This window comes from Fomitiporia mediterranea, assembly GCF_000271605.1.
Source record: "Fomitiporia mediterranea MF3/22 unplaced genomic scaffold FOMMEscaffold_14, whole genome shotgun sequence".
In the NCBI taxonomy this organism is placed as follows: Eukaryota; Fungi; Basidiomycota; class Agaricomycetes; order Hymenochaetales; family Hymenochaetaceae; genus Fomitiporia; species Fomitiporia mediterranea.
In genome coordinates, this window is record NW_006760399.1 from 34,402 (window position 1) to 52,524 (window position 18,123).

Sequence of the window (18,123 nt, forward strand, 5' to 3'; positions counted from 1 at the left end):
CTTCTGAGTCAGAACCTGAACTTCTCTCTCCTTGAGAAACATGTTGTAGGGATAATTAGTTTGTGCCTGCTACAAGCTCACCTTACTAGTTAGCTCTTTCTGTCATACTGGAGTAGGGGGATTTTTGGTAGGTATTGGATTATTCAATCACTAGTAAGGAACACAAGCTGCCCCAGACTGATATGAGACTGACTCTTTACAGAAGGGTAAAAGTAAACTTAGTACAAGAGGAGCTGTCCATTCAGATATTTGGTATTTGTGTCTATCCAAGTAGAAAATGGCACAAAGCTATCATCTGCTGGACTATTGCTGAATATCTCAAGCCATAATCTGTGCCAAAAACAAACGAGTTTGGTACTGAGTGGAAGCAAAGACGGATCACCACCAATGGCAGACGCGAGGCGCGTCACGTCGATCGTCGCAACGCGTCTGACCAACCTTGGCAGAACCCATCATCACTATGGAACCCATCCAGCCGGATTTCCCACCCAGTAAAAACCACCACCATGAGAGTCGCAGTCGTCGGCTCTGGAGTATCTGGCCTCGGTGCAGCTTGGGTGCAGTCCATGTTTTTCGTCTTTTCTAGAATGAATTATTCAGTTCTTTTCCTTTCTTCAATCCAGCTGCTAAATGAACATAGTGCCCATGACGTTCACGTCTATGAAGCGGACAGTCGTCCCGGAGGCCATGCTAATACGGTAGACTATACCCTTCCTGGAAAGGAAAACTCCATACCTGTCGACACGTATGTATCTTAGTCAACTCATTGTAGTCTTACATTGATTCAGTCCTGCAGTGGTTTCGTAAGCAAATGATTGCACCTTTGCGAAGAAAGGATTTTAAGCCTATGCAACCCAGATTGTTTTAAACCCAGTGACATACCCAAACTTCCTACGCTTCCTAAAACTCAAGAACATCCCTGTCCTACCCACGGAAATGACCTTCAGCGTCTCACGCGACATGGGACAATTCGAATGGGCGGGAGACAACCTCTTCGCTGTCTTCTGCCAACCGTCTAGACTTCTCGACCCAAACATGTGGAGTCTTATATATGACGTTCTGAGGTTCAATGCTTGCTCAAGAAAGATTCTCCTGGAGAAAGGTCCAGACAAGGATATTTCTATTGGAAAATATTTGGATATGAATGGATATTCGAGTTCATTTCGAGACAATTATCTTATTGTGAGTATTCGCTTCGTGTGCGACAATGTGAACTCCTTTGCTGAACATTGTCAAGCCGATGACTGCTGCTGTATGGAGCACATCGCCAGATAAATGTAGTCTGGACTTTCCAGCTCGGACATTAGTAAGTGGCAGTGCATAATGATTAAGAATTGAAAGTCAACGAATGAATTAGATTCAATTCCTGCACAACCACCACTTACTCCAAATCACAGGCAAACCTTCTTGGTTGACGATCCCTGGTGGAAGGTACGCAGATAATCCCGCAACCACCTCCACCTACTTTCATTCTCAAATATTACCAACCTAAAGTAAAGTCTACGTCGAAGCGATCACTCGCAACCTCAAAAAAGGTCACCTACACCTCTCGTCACCAGTGTGCTCCGTCAAATCCCTTCCGTTGGGTAAACTCGAGTTACAAACCTCGACTGGCGAAGTTGAGCTCTTCGATCACGTCATATTCACCTGTCATTCGGATACTGCTTTGGAAATCTTGAAAGCAGGAAACGTCACTCCCGAAGAAGAGCATATCCTAAGTATGTTTAGGTGGAACAGGAATGAAGCTGTTTTGCATTCGGATACACGGGTAAATCGAAGTTCCTCTTTTCTAAACTGTTATGACCAATTTAGGACTCTTATGATGCACTAGTTAATGCCGAAGAGTCGCCTCGCATGGTCATGCTGGAACTACCTATCTTCTTCCGCAATCGATGAGCAGGGGAACTTCAAAGCCAACATCGATCGCGTATCTCTGTACGTGTCACTCCATTCTTCCTCTTGTTTAGTTATTTACCCTACCACTTACCTCAAGGACATGTAAAGTTATACTATCCACATACCGATCTCCTTTACTAACAGTATAAAATAAAACAACAGACTGGATGAACGCTCTGCAACACATCCCCCAATCACACGGTCCCATCCTCGTAACCCTCAACCCTCCCTTCCCTCCCAATCCATCAACAATCCAAGGCACCTATACCTACTCCCACCCAATCCTCTCCTCCAAATCTCTCACCGCCCAATCTCTCATTCATAAAATCCAAAACACTCGCGGGATATCTTACGCGGGCGCGTACCTCCGATACGGGTTCCACGAAGACGGGTTCACTTCCGGGTTACGTGCCGCTTCGAAATACCTTGGAGATGTGAGGCTGCCGTTTGAGATTAGGGACCCTGATAGAGATATTAAGTACATTTGGCTTTCTGTGTTTTTCGAGATGATTGAAGGGAGTGGGGTGAGGGGAGTTCTAGGGTTTATGTTTTCTTGGGTACTTTATTTGATTAGAGTCCCTGTTAGGGTGTTCATTGATTTGTCGCATCTCGATCGTTGAAAATTTACACATTTTATAGATATAGCGTCGTCTATAGATTTGACACTAAAAATATACTATGCAGTGAATGAATAACTACAAAACTCGGAAGCTTGAAAGAAAATTGTTTGCTACAGTTATATGAAAAATGCATATGCAAGTTGCAAATACTAATTGATATAATGCAAAGCAGACCAGAGAGAAACGTTAACCAAGAAAAAAAATCTTATCCGGCCCAGAACTTCTTTACAGTTGAAAATACTTAAATATTTCACATTCACGACCTTGGCTCATGAGGCAAGTCGAACGCAACCTGTCGAGCACTAGGACTAACCGGACTGTCCCGTTCCTCAACAGGTGTCGCAGCTCCACTCTCAGAAGCAAACCGTACAGACCTCACCGAGCGCGCAGGAGACGCTGACCGCGGAGTAGGCGACGCACGAAGCGAATCAACTCTCCGATGGCTAAGTCTCTCAGGTAACCCAATAGCCAAATGTCGTCCTCTTGTACCCTTTCCCTCCTCTCTCTCTTCCTCGACTTCGTCATTCTCTTCTTCAGTACCGGGTTCGGATATCTTGGATATAGTGGAAGTGAGAGGTCGCACTTTGCCTAGGAGACTCCGACGGATGGAGGTACGATGCCTTCGTACACCGTGACTTAAAGCTTTGATTCCGGATTTGTGCTTGGGTGATTTCGAGCGCTTGCGTGCAAGATCGTCAGTTGACGAATGTACGCCTCTGAAACTACTCGGTCCATTCCTCTGACCACTCCGATCCGAAGCCCAGCCCTCATCGTCATCATCATTTCCCGGTGCTTCCGCCGGGCGACGTTCATTATTCTTCGACAAACTCGATGACCCAGATGAACCGTTCAAACCATCTTCTACAATCTTCACCCTTTTCTCGACCTCCTCGCCAATCTCTCTAACCGCTTCCTCGACTTCCTTCTCTTCATGGTGCATTTTCTCTTTCAACTTATCCTTGAAATGTCTGGCTGTATGCTCTACTTCTCCTGGCGAGCCGCGGAACGTACGCAGGACCTCCGTTTCTTCTTGACCTTCTTCAGCTGCAACTGCGCCTCGTTTCACTTGTACTTCAACTTCTTCTCCTGGAGACGATTGTCGCTCAACCACGATGTCAGGTCCTTCTCTCCACTGTTCTTCAACAGCGGAGCCGTCAGGCGGTCCATCGGGACGTCCCTCAACCTTCGCGTCCGGATCTCCACCCTCCGTACTAGCACCTGCCTTAGACGGCAGAGTACTACTCGGCGAACTTGGTGTCTCGCTCTTCTTCTCCGAATAGTCGGGAGCGGCCTCTGGTAAAGATTCCTTCTCATCAACTGCACCGTGTCCAAGCTCACCCCGCTCTAGTACGCTGTCGCGGTTGATGACGATGTCCTCCGGACGTGACACCCGTCGAGTCTGCGTTGCCCATTCTGGACCTAAACTATCCACAGTTTGATGTCGAGACCATGTACGTGAAACGGAGTGGACGCGTCGGCCAAGCGAGAAGAACGGTATGGACATTCCATGGATGATAATCGAGCATAGTACCATGAAAGCCACTATAGGTTGTATACTAGCCGAAAGTAATTCCACTTGATTATTCTGCACGTCATGGGATTCATGCGGAGTTGGAAGATGTTCCGCTGCGAGGGTCGATATGAAGATGGCGCCAACACCCATAGGACCGAAATGACCGCTGAAAATTGCTTCACGAAATGTCTTAATATCCGGAATGAATTTGTAAAGCGCAATCACGATGGGTAGTCGGCGTAGGAGAAGTACGAGTATGGCAATGACAATCAATCGCCATACGGACAATGTCAAGTCCGGATTGGCAAAGTCTTTAAACGGCATCCATGCACCAATAAAGATGAATGCGGCAATGTTGAAGAGCAAGTCAATGACAGATGAGAACACGGACTGCTCCGTCTGACGGTTGAAGAATCCGTCCCACGCAAAAGCGGTCCCGCAAGAGAACGCTGCCAAAAGGTCATCGCTTCCTAGCATCGTAGTGACACCAATAACAAATATCGCAAGCGAGACATACTGAGCGACGTAAGACTGCCTATCGATGAGGTCCTTCCGTTCACAAAACTTCATCAAGTGCCGAAATGCAATGCCGATGATGGCTCCGAAGACCGTTCCCAGAACTACTTCATCTGTGTACACAGCATACTGTTAGATCGTATATAAAATAATTGAAGGTATTTTGACTCACAGAGCCAAGTAATGAGGAACCAGTCTCGGATAGCAGCTTTGTCGGTACTATCCAAAACGAGATAGAGTGCAAGATACAGAAACGGGAACGCAGCACCATCATTACACCCGCTCTCAGCGGTTAGAAGATGTCGAAGGTGGGCCGGGACGTGCTTATCAGCATACTTTCCTCCGACAACAGCGGCTGCAAGAATAGGATCCGTAGGAGTGAGGCATGCAGATACGGCAAGGGACGATAGGAAACTTAAGCCGGGTATAAGAGCGAAGATAAGACCGGCACAAACTAGCCATCCAAAAGTCATGACGGGTATTAATAGGTAAAATATGCTCTTCCAATGCCGAGCCATGTATGCCTTCGGTAATTCAACACCGATCGCAAAGACGCCGATGGCGAGAACGACACGGGTAAATTCCAAAGTAATGGTATTAACGGTATCGTGGGAGCCGCCTCCCCAGGATCTCGGGTCGATAAGGTTGGCACAATACGGGCCAATGATGATACCAAACAGAAAAGCTAGCGGTGCTTCTCCAATGTACAGCTTGAAAGAGCATACCACGGTCAATAAGAAGCAAGATGCCGGACGGACCTAGACTGCTTACCTTCTCCCGGATGAGAAGCGAGAACATGCCAAACTTTTTATTTCAAATTATCAGTTGTGTGGATGAGTGGATGAAGAGAAAGAACAAGGGAAAAAAAAAGATAGGAATGAAAACTCGCACCAGAACGACAAACCCGCCAGAAATGGCGTAGAAGATATGTGGAATCGAGACATCGAACTAACTCCGAGCATTCAGCACACGCAAGACAAAGAGCATAGACACACATTAACACATACCGGGCGGAACGTCATGACGGTCGTGAGCAAGATGCAAACGAGAGAAAAGATGGGTTGAGGCCAGGATAAGGAATGATTGGACAGGCAACGCCCAGAAAGGAGGGAGTTCTTGGCCGAAGTCCGCAAATATGATAAGTCAGTGGAGCACCAGCGGGTCTGACCAGCGGGGTCCCTGAGCTCGTGATTGCCGTGTGGTCGTCACTGGGTCGTTGGCGTCGTGAGATATGTCGTGCTCGCTGTCCGAGACGATGACAAGCAGAGCAGAACGGCAAGGCAGAGACAGTGGAGGCAGCAGCCAAGCAGGTGTGGAGGAACGTGCTTCTGCCGATCCCGTCATAATATTCCGCCCCCAATAACCGTGGGAATATTAATCAATGCATTGTCAATGTCACGTGCACCACTCTTATCCACTTCAGGGCTTGGCCTGGTCTGTAGCGGTGTCTCATGAAACAGGCTGTCCGGCTCAAATCACGATCACCCAATCAGCGTGTCTCGCATTATCCTAAGCTATACAAACTACATTTGCAGTCCCTCATCAAAACAGAAACAGAAACAGAAAAGAACAGAAAAAGTAGAAGCGCAAGTGTCCGTGAGTCCGAGGAGAAAAAGGCTACTCAAATCCCAATGTTCTCCAGCTCAACAATCTCTGACTCTGACTCCTCGTCTACCTCCTCAAAGTCGATTTCAGAGATATCGTTCTCGAGAGAGTTCATGTCCAACCCAGAGTCCAAGAGCTCCCCTTCCAGCTGTTCCTCGTCCAGACCAGAGTTCAACAGTGAGTTTAAGTCAATGCCATCGAGGTTCAATCCGTCGTTGGACAGCAGCTGGTCAAGCGATTCATCCGATACGTCGTTGAAGTTAGAGTTGTCAAAGTTGGAGTTGTCACCGTTTGAGAAATCAACGTTCGAGCCGTCAACGCTCGAATTGTTGATATTCGAGTTGTTGCTACTCGAGTTCGAAGAAACGATGCTGGAAACAGCCTAAATAATCAAATTCAAAATAAGTATCCTGTCAACAAAAGCTTCAAACGAGTTAGGAAAACAACAAACCTGGTTAATCTCATCCTCAGAGGCGTCCTCGACCAAGAGGTTCTGAGTGAAGATACAGCCGGTGGAGTCGTTCGCGTCGTCGCAGGTGTTGCCCTTCGCAGTCGGGTCGCCAATCTGGCCTGGCGCAAAAGTACCAGATTGAAGCGCATCAAGAGGGTTGCCGCCGATAGAAGCGATCTGCTGAGCGAGCGCCAAGACGATATTCTTGTTCACCTCGGCAGCGTTGTCAGACGCTGGGTCTTGGTGCTAAGTAAATGAGCGTGTTAGCAAATTGAAAATCCGCGTCAAGACTAAGGTGGGTTAAGTATTACATACCTGTTGGATGGCGGCGATCTCGGGGTTAACAGCCTGGATGGATGTGCAGGCATTGGTAGTCGCGCCAACGGATCCGGAGTTGCGCTCGAGGGCACGGAAGATCAGAGCATCGACCTGGCCCTGCAAGTCTCCCGCAGCCTTCGCGTTCGTGAAGGCCTGGTCAGCGACCGCCTGTTGCAAGCAGTCTGGGTCCTGTGTTCCAAATTAGCGTCTTGAAAACTATTGATGAAGTAGAGACGCCGCTGTACCTGGATCTTGCCCAAGCCTTGCTGTGCAGCATCATTGCCGAGCAGCGCAAAGACTGGGTCGACAATCTCGTCTGGGTTGTTCAAGTTCAGGCTATTGCCCACTGACGTCAAGAACTTCTCATGACTGTGCTCTATAGTGGGAGTTAGTCTATATACCAGGCAAGTCGTTTCCAAAGACTATGTACCTTGAGGAACCTCGCGCTTGGCGAGCATGGGCAGGGGGCGAGCCGACACTACGCATGCGAGTGCGACGAGACCAGCGATGCCGTTGAAGAACATGGCGACAGTCGTAAATTTAAAGAACGAAAGAAAGACGTGTCAAACGAAAGGGGTTGAGGAACAGCGAATGCAGACTAAGTCAGAAGAAACAATGTCGTAAGTATCAAACCTAAACATACAAGCATGTTCAAAAACAGTGATGGAAGAGAACTTACAAGTAAAGCCCAGGCAAGAAACACAAGGAGGAACCAGTCCTGCGACGAAGGGGAGAACGAAGGATGGGTTCTACTCTTCCCCACACGTAGATTTTATACCTGCAGTCAGTGCGACTCTGGGCGCTTAGAAACGCTCGGCCGTATTAGGTATCTCTAGCAGTTAGAAACGTGAGTCTTCTGGTCGCACGTAAATCTCACAGGAGAAGTTCCGCGTGGTAAGAACATCCCGCCTGTGGCCACCGCGCGTGCCGAATCGGCGACCGTGAAGGCGGCTCGTCGTGATGGAGATGTTCATTTTCGGAGATCCAGCGGGATCTCTGGTCGCGAAGGACGTTCCGCCAGCTACGGTTCCGACGGCATCACGTAGTAGAAACTTGCTGAAAAATATTAAGTTAGTACAAAGGTTCCACCACCATTGCGTACTGTAGTCCTATAATGACTCGTCACGCATATTGAGACTTTGAGAAATTCAACGGTTAGAGTCCTTCACCCCTATTCACGGACCCATCAATATGGCTGTTTTAATTTTGGCACCTTCTCACTTGCGCCATCAAAACGCGGACGAAGCACAGTGCAAGAAAGCCCGAGTTGGTATGCCAATGTCCTGCATGTTGGGAAAGCCAAGAACAAGGCCATGTACGTTCTGACGACCGGAGTTTTCGTCGAAGGTTATAACCGCCATCAACGAATAACCCGTATGTCGGGGTATTCGGGCACGCGTGGCCCACACAGTGGATTCTCATGTCAGAGATCACGACAAAAGTTCGTGGGCATTAGTTTCTAATATGTTTTTGATATTGGACAAGAACATTGATGACACAAATAGCCTTTATACGAGATGGGTTGCGTTATCCTTCTTCGTTAAGGCGTGCAAATCTTGCTCTATGGAGACCATTATCAGTGAATTCACTCAGTGAGCAAGAACCAATAACTCACGGATTCCCCACACATGTTGTCGAAGGTTCAAGAATTCTGACAACACAAGTCAGACATATGTTTTGGTTGATGCACAGCGTAGACAGTCGCACCTATGTCAAGACCGTCATAGATTTTCTTCATTTCTGCTCGTACTCGCGACAAGTCATCCTTGGTCGCTGTGGTATTCGACAGAGCCTTGAGATCCTTCTCAACGGCCTCTATTCTTCTGATATGAGCCGTCACCTAGTATTGTGATCGTACATTATATCAGATAAATAATTCAGCCAATGATATGTGGTGGGAGAACGCACCTTTTCGGTGCTGGCCTGCAGCTCCAAGACGCTCGCCTGTAACGCAGCGGACGCCTGTTTGTATTCCTCCAGCAAGTGATAAGCGGCAAATGACGACGCTATCGAGAAGCCAAGCAGGAAGCCGACAATTCTGTAGCCATCCGAAACAATTCAATCATTCATTGAGATCACACAGGACATGTACGAGTAACGGTTGCACGCACCCGCCGCGGAAACCACCAACCGGCTGTTTCGGCGGCTTGACGCTGCCAACATTTGCCGCCGGTGCTCCTGCTCCTGCTGTTGTTGTTGCGTCAGCTCTGATGGCGGCTGAGGACGAAAATGATCGCGCAGTTGTTGTGGGTAGCCTGCGGGCAAGAGACGAGCATTGGCAACGCAGCATCGACATGGCAGGAGACTGAAGTGAAGCGGAGACACAACGCGACTCGCGGCATGGAACCTAACGAGTGACTCTCACTGCAACCATGTCTACAAAACGAAAAGGCGAAGAAAATAGCGTAAATTCAGCGAATAACAATGGAAATGCCACTCGGAGAAAGAAAATGCGCTTAGATGAAGCACGTCAAATATCTGTCCAGTTCGCTCTTCCAGGCTCAGCAAATGCCAATCCCTCAAGTGAGTAGATAATGTTAATTTATTATTTACGCTACTTTAACTTCACTACTTTTGAATAGGCATGGAAGGACTACCGAGTACAATCGACGTGGAGAAATTCGCAGAAGTAAGTGCCCAATTTCTTCTCGCAGAAGACGCATCTATTCACGTATTTTCCGTTTTATTAGGCGCGTGCATTCGAGATTAATGCCATGCAGAATGCTATGGACAACGTTGCGTAAGTAGCTACTATCCGGGTAGTTCTTAATCCTTTAACCTTGTGACTATAGAGCAATTGGCACTCAGCGTGTCTGGCAGACATTGCCGCGGCACCTAAGACGTCGAGCTGCAAGCCACGATGTTCGACGCGTCCCAGCAAGACTACGGCAGAAGGCGCGCTCAGAGGTATTCACGGATTCTTACTTGCAGAACGTCATGGATCTAATGACTGTTAAGATGGATACTCCTGCAAAGCCGGCGTCAAAGAAGAAGCTATCAAAGCGAGGCAAAGAGAAGACTATTACTAAAACCGAGAAATTTCTAAAACGCCAGAGTACGCAATTAGATTCATTCTACTACTAGGAACGTCTAACAAAAGTGTGGTTCAGAGGATAAGACGTGGCTAGAAACGCACATATGGCACGCGAAACGGATGCATATGGAGAATATGTGGGGATACCGCCTTGTAAGGATCTAAATTTTTATACTTAAGAAATTATTCACGAACGACTCCGGTAGGCACAAACACCAACAGAGAAATCATTCAGGCCGTCTCATCGTGCCTCCCTGCATGGATGTATCCTGCACGATGCATCTTACGAGGCGATCATCGAATTGAAAGGCCCTGAAGCGACTCTCAAAGAAATACTCGCAAGTTGCTCTGACCCTCAATCCGTTGGACCTGGCGCAATAAGGTACAGTGAAAGACTTATGACATATACCGGGCTGAGATCGTATGCGATAGATTCTCCAACGGCTCGCGTATATGCCACACGCACATGTATAAACCTAAGTCATACCCATTCGACCTCATCGGTCCTATCGAGGTCCTTTGGAAAGCGGACCCTAACGCTTCGTCATCCCCTTCAACTTCTCAATCGCAAGCATCAGCCACACAGAAAGACAAGCAAAGACAAACATCTTCGCAGGAAGTGCGCGTACGGACATTATGGATTCGCTGCCATCCGCTCATCTACGACGAAGTAATGTCAACCATTAAGTATTCCGTCCAGGCGCGCCTGCAAATGGCTCAGAACTCTGGAAATGAGGACGTGGAGATTGAAATGGCCGACCTGCGCGATCAATTTAATATCTTTGAACTCGTAGGTCCGAAGTCAAGCCAGGTCATTCATGGTGCTCTTACTCCAGTCAAAGACGAAAGCCGGGATGAATTCAAAAAGGTATATTTCTTTATTCAGTGATTCTTTAGTTCATGTTTGAATGTTTATGTAGCTTTGGAAAGCACTTGGACAACTTCAGACAGCTGGATCTGCACCTCGAGGAATGGTTGTCGGCTTCAAAGTACTCGATCCACGCCTTAAGTCAGTGATTTACCTTCCATTTTCTCGGCACAACTAAATCAAGGTTTGCAGTTTTCCACCGAAAAATACCAAGGTCGCCATCGACGACAAATCCAACGTACCCGTCGGATTCTGGCCAACCGCAAAGTTAGCCGCAAGCGATATGTGGAACGATGACTTCCGAGCGAAACTCAGTAAACCGCGTTTTAAGAAGAAAGATATTGATGCGCGGAAGTCGAAAGTAAAGGAAACTCTTGATTATTTCTGACAATCATGATTGACTTTGCATCTAGCATCTCATCCCCGGATCAAAATTAAATCCTCTCCGTCAAGACAACCGCATACCCGTCCTCTTAATCCAGCGCTCCATCGAATCACACGGAATCTCAACTCCATCATCCTCTCTCCCTTCGTCCTCTCAAACTTCCTCTTCGTCATCCTCCCGTCCCTTGCACGGCTGGACGCTCATCATCCCAAAAGGCTGGGGAATGCCCTTCTTCTCCTCCCTCACCCACACAGGCACACGCGTGGCCGGACAACGCGAAATCCCGACACAGCGGTTCGAAGCTGGCTGCACTGCTTTCCCATTCGACTATCCATGCACTGAGGCGTATGATATGAGTGTAGGGGAAAGAGCGAAGGAGGAGCGGGAGAGGTGGGAGAGGAAGCCTCCTGCGAAGAGGATCAATTGGGAGAAAGTCGGGACGGAGAGTCCGTGGATACCTGATTGGGAGGGATTGCTTGGCCTAAGGAGGAAGACGAAAATAAACGAGGAAGACGTGGAAGGAGACCTCGTACCAACTCAACGAGATACTATGGACGTTGACTTACCAGACAAAACACAAAGCCCGAAGGAAGCGATAGAAGACGATGGAACGAGCGATGATATACACCCATGGCTATTCAGAGGCCCCGAAGCTCCTTCTATCGTCGCCCTCCTCGCGCACTCACCCACTCCCGCATCAGACTTACTCACAAAAATAAACGCTCTTCGAGCAAAACGATTCCTCCCTGCTCTACCTCTACCTCTTACAAAGGACGACTCTCTCCTTCGTAGCGCTATAGTAGGCATACGACTCTCAGTTCCCCTGTCCGGATCTCCAGAGAACAACGCGGTGATATATAAGGTGGACGACGAAGAGGTGAAGAAGTGGAGGGAACTCGTCGAAGACAAAGACGGCAAAAGCGACTTTAGGGAGACTGAGGTACGTAATCTCCTCTCTCCTTCTTTCTTGTTAGCATATATGGAACGAAGACTATCTGTTCGACTAATGCGTCACGTCTGGAATCCATCTATACAGTTGAGCGACCTAAAGCCTTCAAAGGACTTGATTATAGGCTACGTAACAAGCGGTCACTATTCTCTATCTATCGGACGCGGTCAAGCCGTCGGAGCACTTTCATTAACGAGTTATCTCGAGATAAAGGAACAATTACATCGGTGCGTACTCTGCTATTTTAATTTCCTGCATAGACCGCATAATGATTGATGAATGGGCGATTATTGATAATATTAGACTCGGGAAAGTCAACTCTCTCCCACTTGTAAAGTTCCGTAACAAACACAGTGCGATTTGCCGAGCTGCGTTCGTCGAACTCGCCAGCTAAACTAAGGTAGTCAGGTACTCTGTCGTGACGAGGATTTAAGTAACGTACAATTACCCTTTCGCACGTGTTTATTCTACTTGTTTGATGACTAACTGTACTATATGTAGTAGAGGCACCAATATACAGATGGTACAACGTTGTTATTAATAACTATCCGGCACAAATCGTCTGGGTTTCTTACGTTAAATCTGCATGAGTTTGGATGATAGCCACTCTGTTATGGTTGTATATATTATCATGAACCATAGAACTTGTATTTTATGTCGTAAGATTTAGTAAATTCACTACATTAGAGCAACAGTGAAATAATCGAAAATAATGTTAGGAAGAATAATTATTAGTAATGGGTGTATATCTTTGAGTATAAAACATGAATGAACTGAGTCATTTTTACACTTTACAGACATTCTCTTCCTTATAGTAAGGCTTAACTATATAAATATTTCCACATTCAAGGGTAAGCAATTAAACTGGTCTGTTGTTCTAGAAATTACTGTGTAACAAGTATGCAACATATAGTTTTCATTGTTTTCACAACTGGCCAAGTTCATGTCAGGCTTGAGCACGATTCAAATTCAACTGTATTAAAAATCTGAAATACAATATGATAAGAAATCTATTGTGTAATAGTGCCCCTTTTCAACTACAGAACACTTAGAAGTCTCCCACCATGAAGTCGCCTTCGCTGAGGTGGCACGGGTGAGGGTCTTAACGGGCTAGTCGATTCGTGTCGTACTTGGCTTGTTTGCTACAACACCAGCCCTCCCATAGGCACGTCACCGAGTCAGTTGCCCGCCCTCTGAGAACTCGATACAAGCAAGTCGAAGTGCAGCGCAATCTTAATAGGATCTGCATCTGCGGCCCATTCGACATGCCTGTAAAGAGTGGACAGAGAGCATAGAAAACTCTCTTGCGACGTTGGACGTTCGGGAAAGGAGACGTGACGCGGCGCTGATCAGCAAGGTTGAGTAGATGATTAGATCCTCAGCTTGATGTCAAACGTTACTAATCTTACTTCAACACAAGTCATTCCAAAAATACCTTGGCATTATGCGCTGATTACAGCAAAATTGATGCCAATGTGGAGGTACAGTAGGAGAATGATTTTATGCATCTTCAAGACGTACTCATTACTTGTTTCTTATATCGAATTTTATTGCAGCGGAAGACTAATATCAATGGCACTCTCCAAGCATTCTCATAAGCTCCTGTGCGATTGAGCCCATTGATCGGGCATCATTATGCTGCTTTTTATGCAAACTCATTGGCACCACTTACACTCTGATATGCCTTTCATAGTTTGCGTCCGTGCAATGTTTGAGGATATGCACGAACACGTCAGATCAAATTCCAGGCAACTTCCAAGCAATATGCTTCCTGCCCAAAGACTACCTTCATGACATCGCGATTCGCTTTACAAGGATTCTGGTGCTTTCTAGGAATAAAACTGAAGCACGTCGTAGGAGATGCTGCGATCGCTGAAATCGGCATATAAAGTCTAAGAGACTACGTCTAGTTTCATTCATTCTCTTAGAGTTCCTCACTCAGCCCTCAAAGACCAACTTCATAGTATCTGCTTTTGCCACTCTTTTGCTCCAATGATTCCTCGCTGCTTTGCTCTCGTTGCAGTTGCACTCTCTTTCACCGTTTTTGCAGAGGCTCTGCCTATCTCTTTCTATGAATCGCAGTCGCTCGTAAACTTGCCTACCTCAACTGCCGTTGGGCTATCCACGTCGCTCCCGATTCCTACGGAGACAATTCCAAGTCAGTCCCTACTTACTCACTGTTTAGTTTATGTAGATGTCTAATAGCTTCTACAGCGGATGCGCCTATAACGAGCTCCCTCCCACTTTCAACACTTACAGACTCATCTGCTGCCATTTCGTTGACTTCGGTTCCTATCCCAGGCCTGCTTGACAGCATATTATCCTCAGTACAGTCTGGTACAGACATTCCTCCAAACCAGGATCCTTTGACTAATCTTGGAGACTTGTCTGGCTCTGTCAGTTAATTCAACGTAGTCCCTGTATGAAACATTCTGACTAAACCTTTCATTAGCCAAAAGAAAACATTATTCTAGATGAAGATCTATATGCTTCTCTTGATTCACTTATAAATGACTCTGTGTTGGAATGCTTAATTCTTAAGTTATCAAAACATATAAAAGGTGCATAAACCTGTTATAATCTATATTATAGTTAATAGAATGTTTGTATTTATATTATTCATCTGTTTGTATGTCATAAATATCTGAATCATTATTATTTGTTATCTGATACATATTGTGTATCTAATACATGTCTTATTATTCTACATTTGTTCCATTTGTTCTGTCTGTATTATTAGTATTATCTATTATTATTGTATTGTTTGTAATACATGTTAACACTTTGTAAGTCAAAATAGTGTTCTAAGTAATATTTTAAATAGTAATAATAATGAAGGTTGAGGTGGCCTTATAGATAGTGTACTGTGAAGCTTGAATCAATAAGATCTTGTTTAAGCTGTTAGACTTTTAAATGTACATACTATTTGCCTTGAAACACTTTAGTACATAGTTTGACATAGTTTCAATTTAGTGCTTTAAATGCACCAAAAGTATGCATCTGTACAGCACATCAGTGAAATATTTTTGATTGGTAGCAAGAAAAGAAAGTATAAGATAGTTATATGTTGAAGGAAAGTGTAGAAATTCTTATATGGCAAAGTGATATGCAAAGAACTGTGGGAATTGTAGATCCGCATCAAAGCATTGTTTATAAAGGGTTTCAGACCAAGAATAGGTTAACATGATACACATCGGTGCTTAGCTAGCATGATAGAGTCAGTCTCGAATGTATCTCTGTATGGGGGATAGATCACACTGTACCTCTTGTAGTAAGGAATCGGTGTCTGTTCAATCACGACAAATAGTGAGTTACAAAAGCATTGTCATTGTACAGTAGGGAAACAACTATTGAACCAAGTTGGGCGTTGGAGAACAAACTGTAAATCTTCCAGGGTATCATTAGGAATCACTGGATCGTCTGGAAGACAGCCGAAAGGTATTTGCGGGTACCAGCCTCCGCCTTTAAAAATGCCCCGATAATGGCATCGGGTCGAACAACCACCACCGTTGGCAAACCCTCCGTGTTAATGCCATAATTGGTAAATGCGTGTCCCTCTGAGTCCACAACAACAAACTCCATGTCGCTGCCTGAAATATTCGATGCGTCCGTATCTGCTGGGAATACAAGTATCCCCTGTATCAATCCCGTATCAATCGAGGAAAACGGGGATATGATCGCGCGTGCTTGCTCGACTTGGGATTGATCTGCAACGAACAGCAATACAGTGTGCTTTGCTGGGTGGAATATGTCGAAAAGCCGATCTGGGGCATTTGGTCCAACGAGAGATGGTGCGTCAGGGGCCCGGTCCCCGGCTCGTCTTTCCTTGGCCACCACACCATACGCATCCATAGAACCCGGGCTAGGTGGTGCAAAACGCTCATCGACGACCACCGGACTCCAGCGATAGTGTAAATCGAGTTGTAGAAGTCTCCTGTCGCGGAACCATACGTCTTCATCCCTCGTACTTTTTTGAGATTGTTTCTCAGTTGCGCCTTGGACGGTTGTCTGAGTGATGGTGGAACCAGTCGTAATGTAGCGGTCAAGTAATTTGGTCGTGAGCTGTAGCATCTCCGCGATTACCGGGAGCCGTTCGCTTTGGAAGGATTCTAACAAGTGCGGCGAAGCATTTCCTTTGATTGAGAGTGCAAGTTTCCAGCCAAGATTGAACTAATTTTAGATTAGAATTCTTGAGATCAGCGTGTACACTGAAATCAGAACTCACAGCATCTTGTACGCTGGAGTTCAATCCCTGTCCTCCTGTCGGAGAATGTGTGTGTGCAGCGTCTGTAGAACTGATATCAGCAGAAAACCTTGTTAGTCAAACAAACGAACGTACCGCCAATAATGAACAGTCTTCCGACTTGGAAATGGTCCACCATGCGAATATTCGGTCTAGGCTAATCCGTTATTATCATTTTTAAGTGAAATGTATGTATTCGACGGACCTCCATTCGCCGTGCCAAGTTATTCCGGTAACTCGAATATCGGTGCGGTTCATGATCCTATGTAGTTCATTCTGAATTGTTTGCGGGTCATCATGTTCTCTGAGGTAGTCGAAGTTCACTTCGGGACCAGAGAAGATCACCTGGAACAGACCAGGCTCCACTGTTTGCCTAACAACTACCCTGGCGGAGGGTAAGTGAGCTGTAGTACCCGCGATAGAGTAAACTTACATTGCAGTCTTGTGGCTGCCCCACATGCAAATGTCCTAAAAAATTGGATAGATCTCAGCAACTTGAATAAAAACACAAATACGATGCCTTTACCGTGTTAACACCAAGACCTTCTATACGAGTATCGACAAGGTGCAGCCTTCCTTCTTCACGGGTTTCTCCATGGAAATCGACACCCATGGCTTTCCGCACAGTACCTGAAATGGCGGTAAGACACTTTAAAGTGCAGAATAAGCAGATAACTCGATTTACTTCGTCCGCCGTCCGCGCCTACGAGATACTCAAATCGAGCGTTCTCTGTATGCTCTACGCCATCTGTTGTCTTTTTAATCACTGCTGTCACACCATTCCCGTCCTGTGTACAGCCAATAAAAGCAGATCCGAGCTCGATGACTCCACCAAGAGCTTCGATGTGCTTGCGAAGGATGGCCTGATGGCGCCATTGGCCAAGGACTACCGGTCGGGTCTTAAGAGGATATTAATGTCTATGTTTGCATCAGCCACTCAGAATGCTTACAATTGGGAAAGCAGGTGTTGGCTCGACATTTTGAATCAAACTTGAAGACTTTTTGATGCGGTGAGGATCTTCCGAGTCAAAAAAATGAATCGTTGCTGGCCTAGCCCCAGTCTTGCGGACGTCATTTTCAGCACCAAGGAAATGCTCGATTTCAAGCGTGCGTGGCTAGTAAAAGAGCAATTAGACATTGTTCACAGGAGGAAGATACAAAGTATCTTACCATTACTCCAGGACCACGTTCGCCATTATGATGTTTAGCATCTTTCTCGATAATCCGAACTGGTATCCCGTTCTTCAGCAGTGATAAAGCAAGGATGAGGCCTGCGGGTCCAGATCCAACGATAAGGACTTTAGGAGGAGATTGCATCGTGTCCAAGAGCCTTGGTAGAAACTATAAAATGTCTTTGATCTTCTGTTGCAGCATTTCTCGCCAATATAAGTAAATCTCACGTTTCTCGACGCCGTGGCCATTACGCATATCGACTGCGCACGGCAAGTAAGTTAACCAGGCGCATTAGTGAACCGACTTCGGCTGCATTTTGTAGGCGTGCCGGACATGCTGTGCGCAGGTCTACGCAATTCGTGCGGCAGAAATCAAGGTAAATGACTAATCACTGATGATACTATTTAGACGCTGTCTGCTGAAATATTCATAGTAGGGATACATTTATACCTTAACGACTGTGGGCCCAACTGATGCAGTGATAGAGGTTCAGTCTCAGCTCAGATTGATTGTTCAGAAACATGCAGAAATCAACAGTGGGTGAAAATGTTT

The 18,123-nt window shown here is 46.2% G+C and overlaps 7 protein-coding genes across 7 annotated transcripts; 3 read left to right on the top strand and 4 right to left on the bottom strand.

The window, feature by feature from the left end:
• Positions 1 to 506: 506 nt before the first annotated feature.
• FOMMEDRAFT_142915 (FAD/NAD-binding domain-containing protein) lies at positions 507 to 2,587 on the top strand (the record flags this gene model as incomplete). Its single annotated transcript, XM_007270684.1, has 11 exons — positions 507 to 557; positions 624 to 745; positions 797 to 803; positions 859 to 1,182; positions 1,238 to 1,306; positions 1,358 to 1,431; positions 1,495 to 1,768; positions 1,832 to 1,935; positions 1,994 to 1,998; positions 2,059 to 2,437; positions 2,536 to 2,587. 11 exons carry the CDS (start codon positions 507 to 509, stop codon positions 2,585 to 2,587), a joined length of 1,461 nt encoding a protein of 486 aa, XP_007270746.1.
• A 15-nt stretch (positions 2,588 to 2,602) lies between these two features.
• FOMMEDRAFT_23244 (uncharacterized protein) lies at positions 2,603 to 5,714 on the bottom strand. Its single transcript, XM_007270590.1, has 5 exons — positions 5,553 to 5,714; positions 5,437 to 5,493; positions 5,317 to 5,349; positions 4,718 to 5,255; positions 2,603 to 4,658 (listed from the first exon to the last, which is right to left on the bottom strand). The coding sequence occupies exons 1-5, from the start codon at positions 5,565 to 5,567 to the stop codon at positions 2,773 to 2,775; spliced, it is 2,529 nt and encodes an 842-aa protein (XP_007270652.1). The 5' UTR covers positions 5,568 to 5,714; the 3' UTR covers positions 2,603 to 2,772.
• A 362-nt stretch (positions 5,715 to 6,076) lies between these two features.
• FOMMEDRAFT_170670 (uncharacterized protein) lies at positions 6,077 to 7,971 on the bottom strand. The gene is made up of 6 exons (XM_007270685.1): positions 7,599 to 7,971; positions 7,350 to 7,517; positions 7,165 to 7,295; positions 6,917 to 7,108; positions 6,602 to 6,847; positions 6,077 to 6,532 (listed from the first exon to the last, which is right to left on the bottom strand). The coding sequence occupies exons 2-6, from the start codon at positions 7,441 to 7,443 to the stop codon at positions 6,167 to 6,169; spliced, it is 1,029 nt and encodes a 342-aa protein (XP_007270747.1). The 5' UTR covers positions 7,444 to 7,517; positions 7,599 to 7,971; the 3' UTR covers positions 6,077 to 6,166.
• A 103-nt stretch (positions 7,972 to 8,074) lies between these two features.
• FOMMEDRAFT_128504 (uncharacterized protein) lies at positions 8,075 to 9,218 on the bottom strand (the record flags this gene model as incomplete). Its single annotated transcript, XM_007270686.1, has 5 exons — positions 8,075 to 8,480; positions 8,535 to 8,570; positions 8,627 to 8,759; positions 8,828 to 8,957; positions 9,031 to 9,218. The coding sequence occupies 5 exons, from the start codon at positions 9,213 to 9,215 to the stop codon at positions 8,428 to 8,430; spliced, it is 537 nt and encodes a 178-aa protein (XP_007270748.1). The 3' UTR covers positions 8,075 to 8,427.
• A 285-nt stretch (positions 9,219 to 9,503) lies between these two features.
• On the top strand, positions 9,504 to 12,666 carry FOMMEDRAFT_113382 (POP1-domain-containing protein; the record flags this gene model as incomplete). Its single annotated transcript, XM_007270687.1, has 13 exons — positions 9,504 to 9,548; positions 9,610 to 9,659; positions 9,712 to 9,826; positions 9,878 to 9,974; positions 10,030 to 10,106; positions 10,160 to 10,335; positions 10,386 to 10,821; positions 10,874 to 10,962; positions 11,014 to 11,182; positions 11,235 to 11,870; positions 11,979 to 12,146; positions 12,243 to 12,382; positions 12,459 to 12,666. The coding sequence occupies 13 exons, from the start codon at positions 9,504 to 9,506 to the stop codon at positions 12,547 to 12,549; spliced, it is 2,289 nt and encodes a 762-aa protein (XP_007270749.1). The 3' UTR covers positions 12,550 to 12,666.
• Positions 12,667 to 14,147: 1,481 nt separating this feature from the next.
• FOMMEDRAFT_161019 (uncharacterized protein) lies at positions 14,148 to 14,560 on the top strand (the record flags this gene model as incomplete). The annotated part of the gene is made up of 2 exons (XM_007270688.1): positions 14,148 to 14,313; positions 14,370 to 14,560. 2 exons carry the CDS (start codon positions 14,148 to 14,150, stop codon positions 14,558 to 14,560), a joined length of 357 nt encoding a protein of 118 aa, XP_007270750.1.
• A 1,003-nt stretch (positions 14,561 to 15,563) lies between these two features.
• Positions 15,564 to 17,867, bottom strand: FOMMEDRAFT_113384 (uncharacterized protein; the record flags this gene model as incomplete). The annotated part of the gene is made up of 11 exons (XM_007270689.1): positions 17,799 to 17,867; positions 17,569 to 17,739; positions 17,349 to 17,513; positions 17,084 to 17,297; positions 16,925 to 17,028; positions 16,832 to 16,866; positions 16,604 to 16,783; positions 16,495 to 16,550; positions 16,381 to 16,442; positions 16,181 to 16,325; positions 15,564 to 16,150 (listed from the first exon to the last, which is right to left on the bottom strand). Exons 1-11 carry the CDS (start codon positions 17,817 to 17,819, stop codon positions 15,564 to 15,566), a joined length of 1,740 nt encoding a protein of 579 aa, XP_007270751.1. The 5' UTR covers positions 17,820 to 17,867.
• Positions 17,868 to 18,123: the final 256 nt, after the last annotated feature.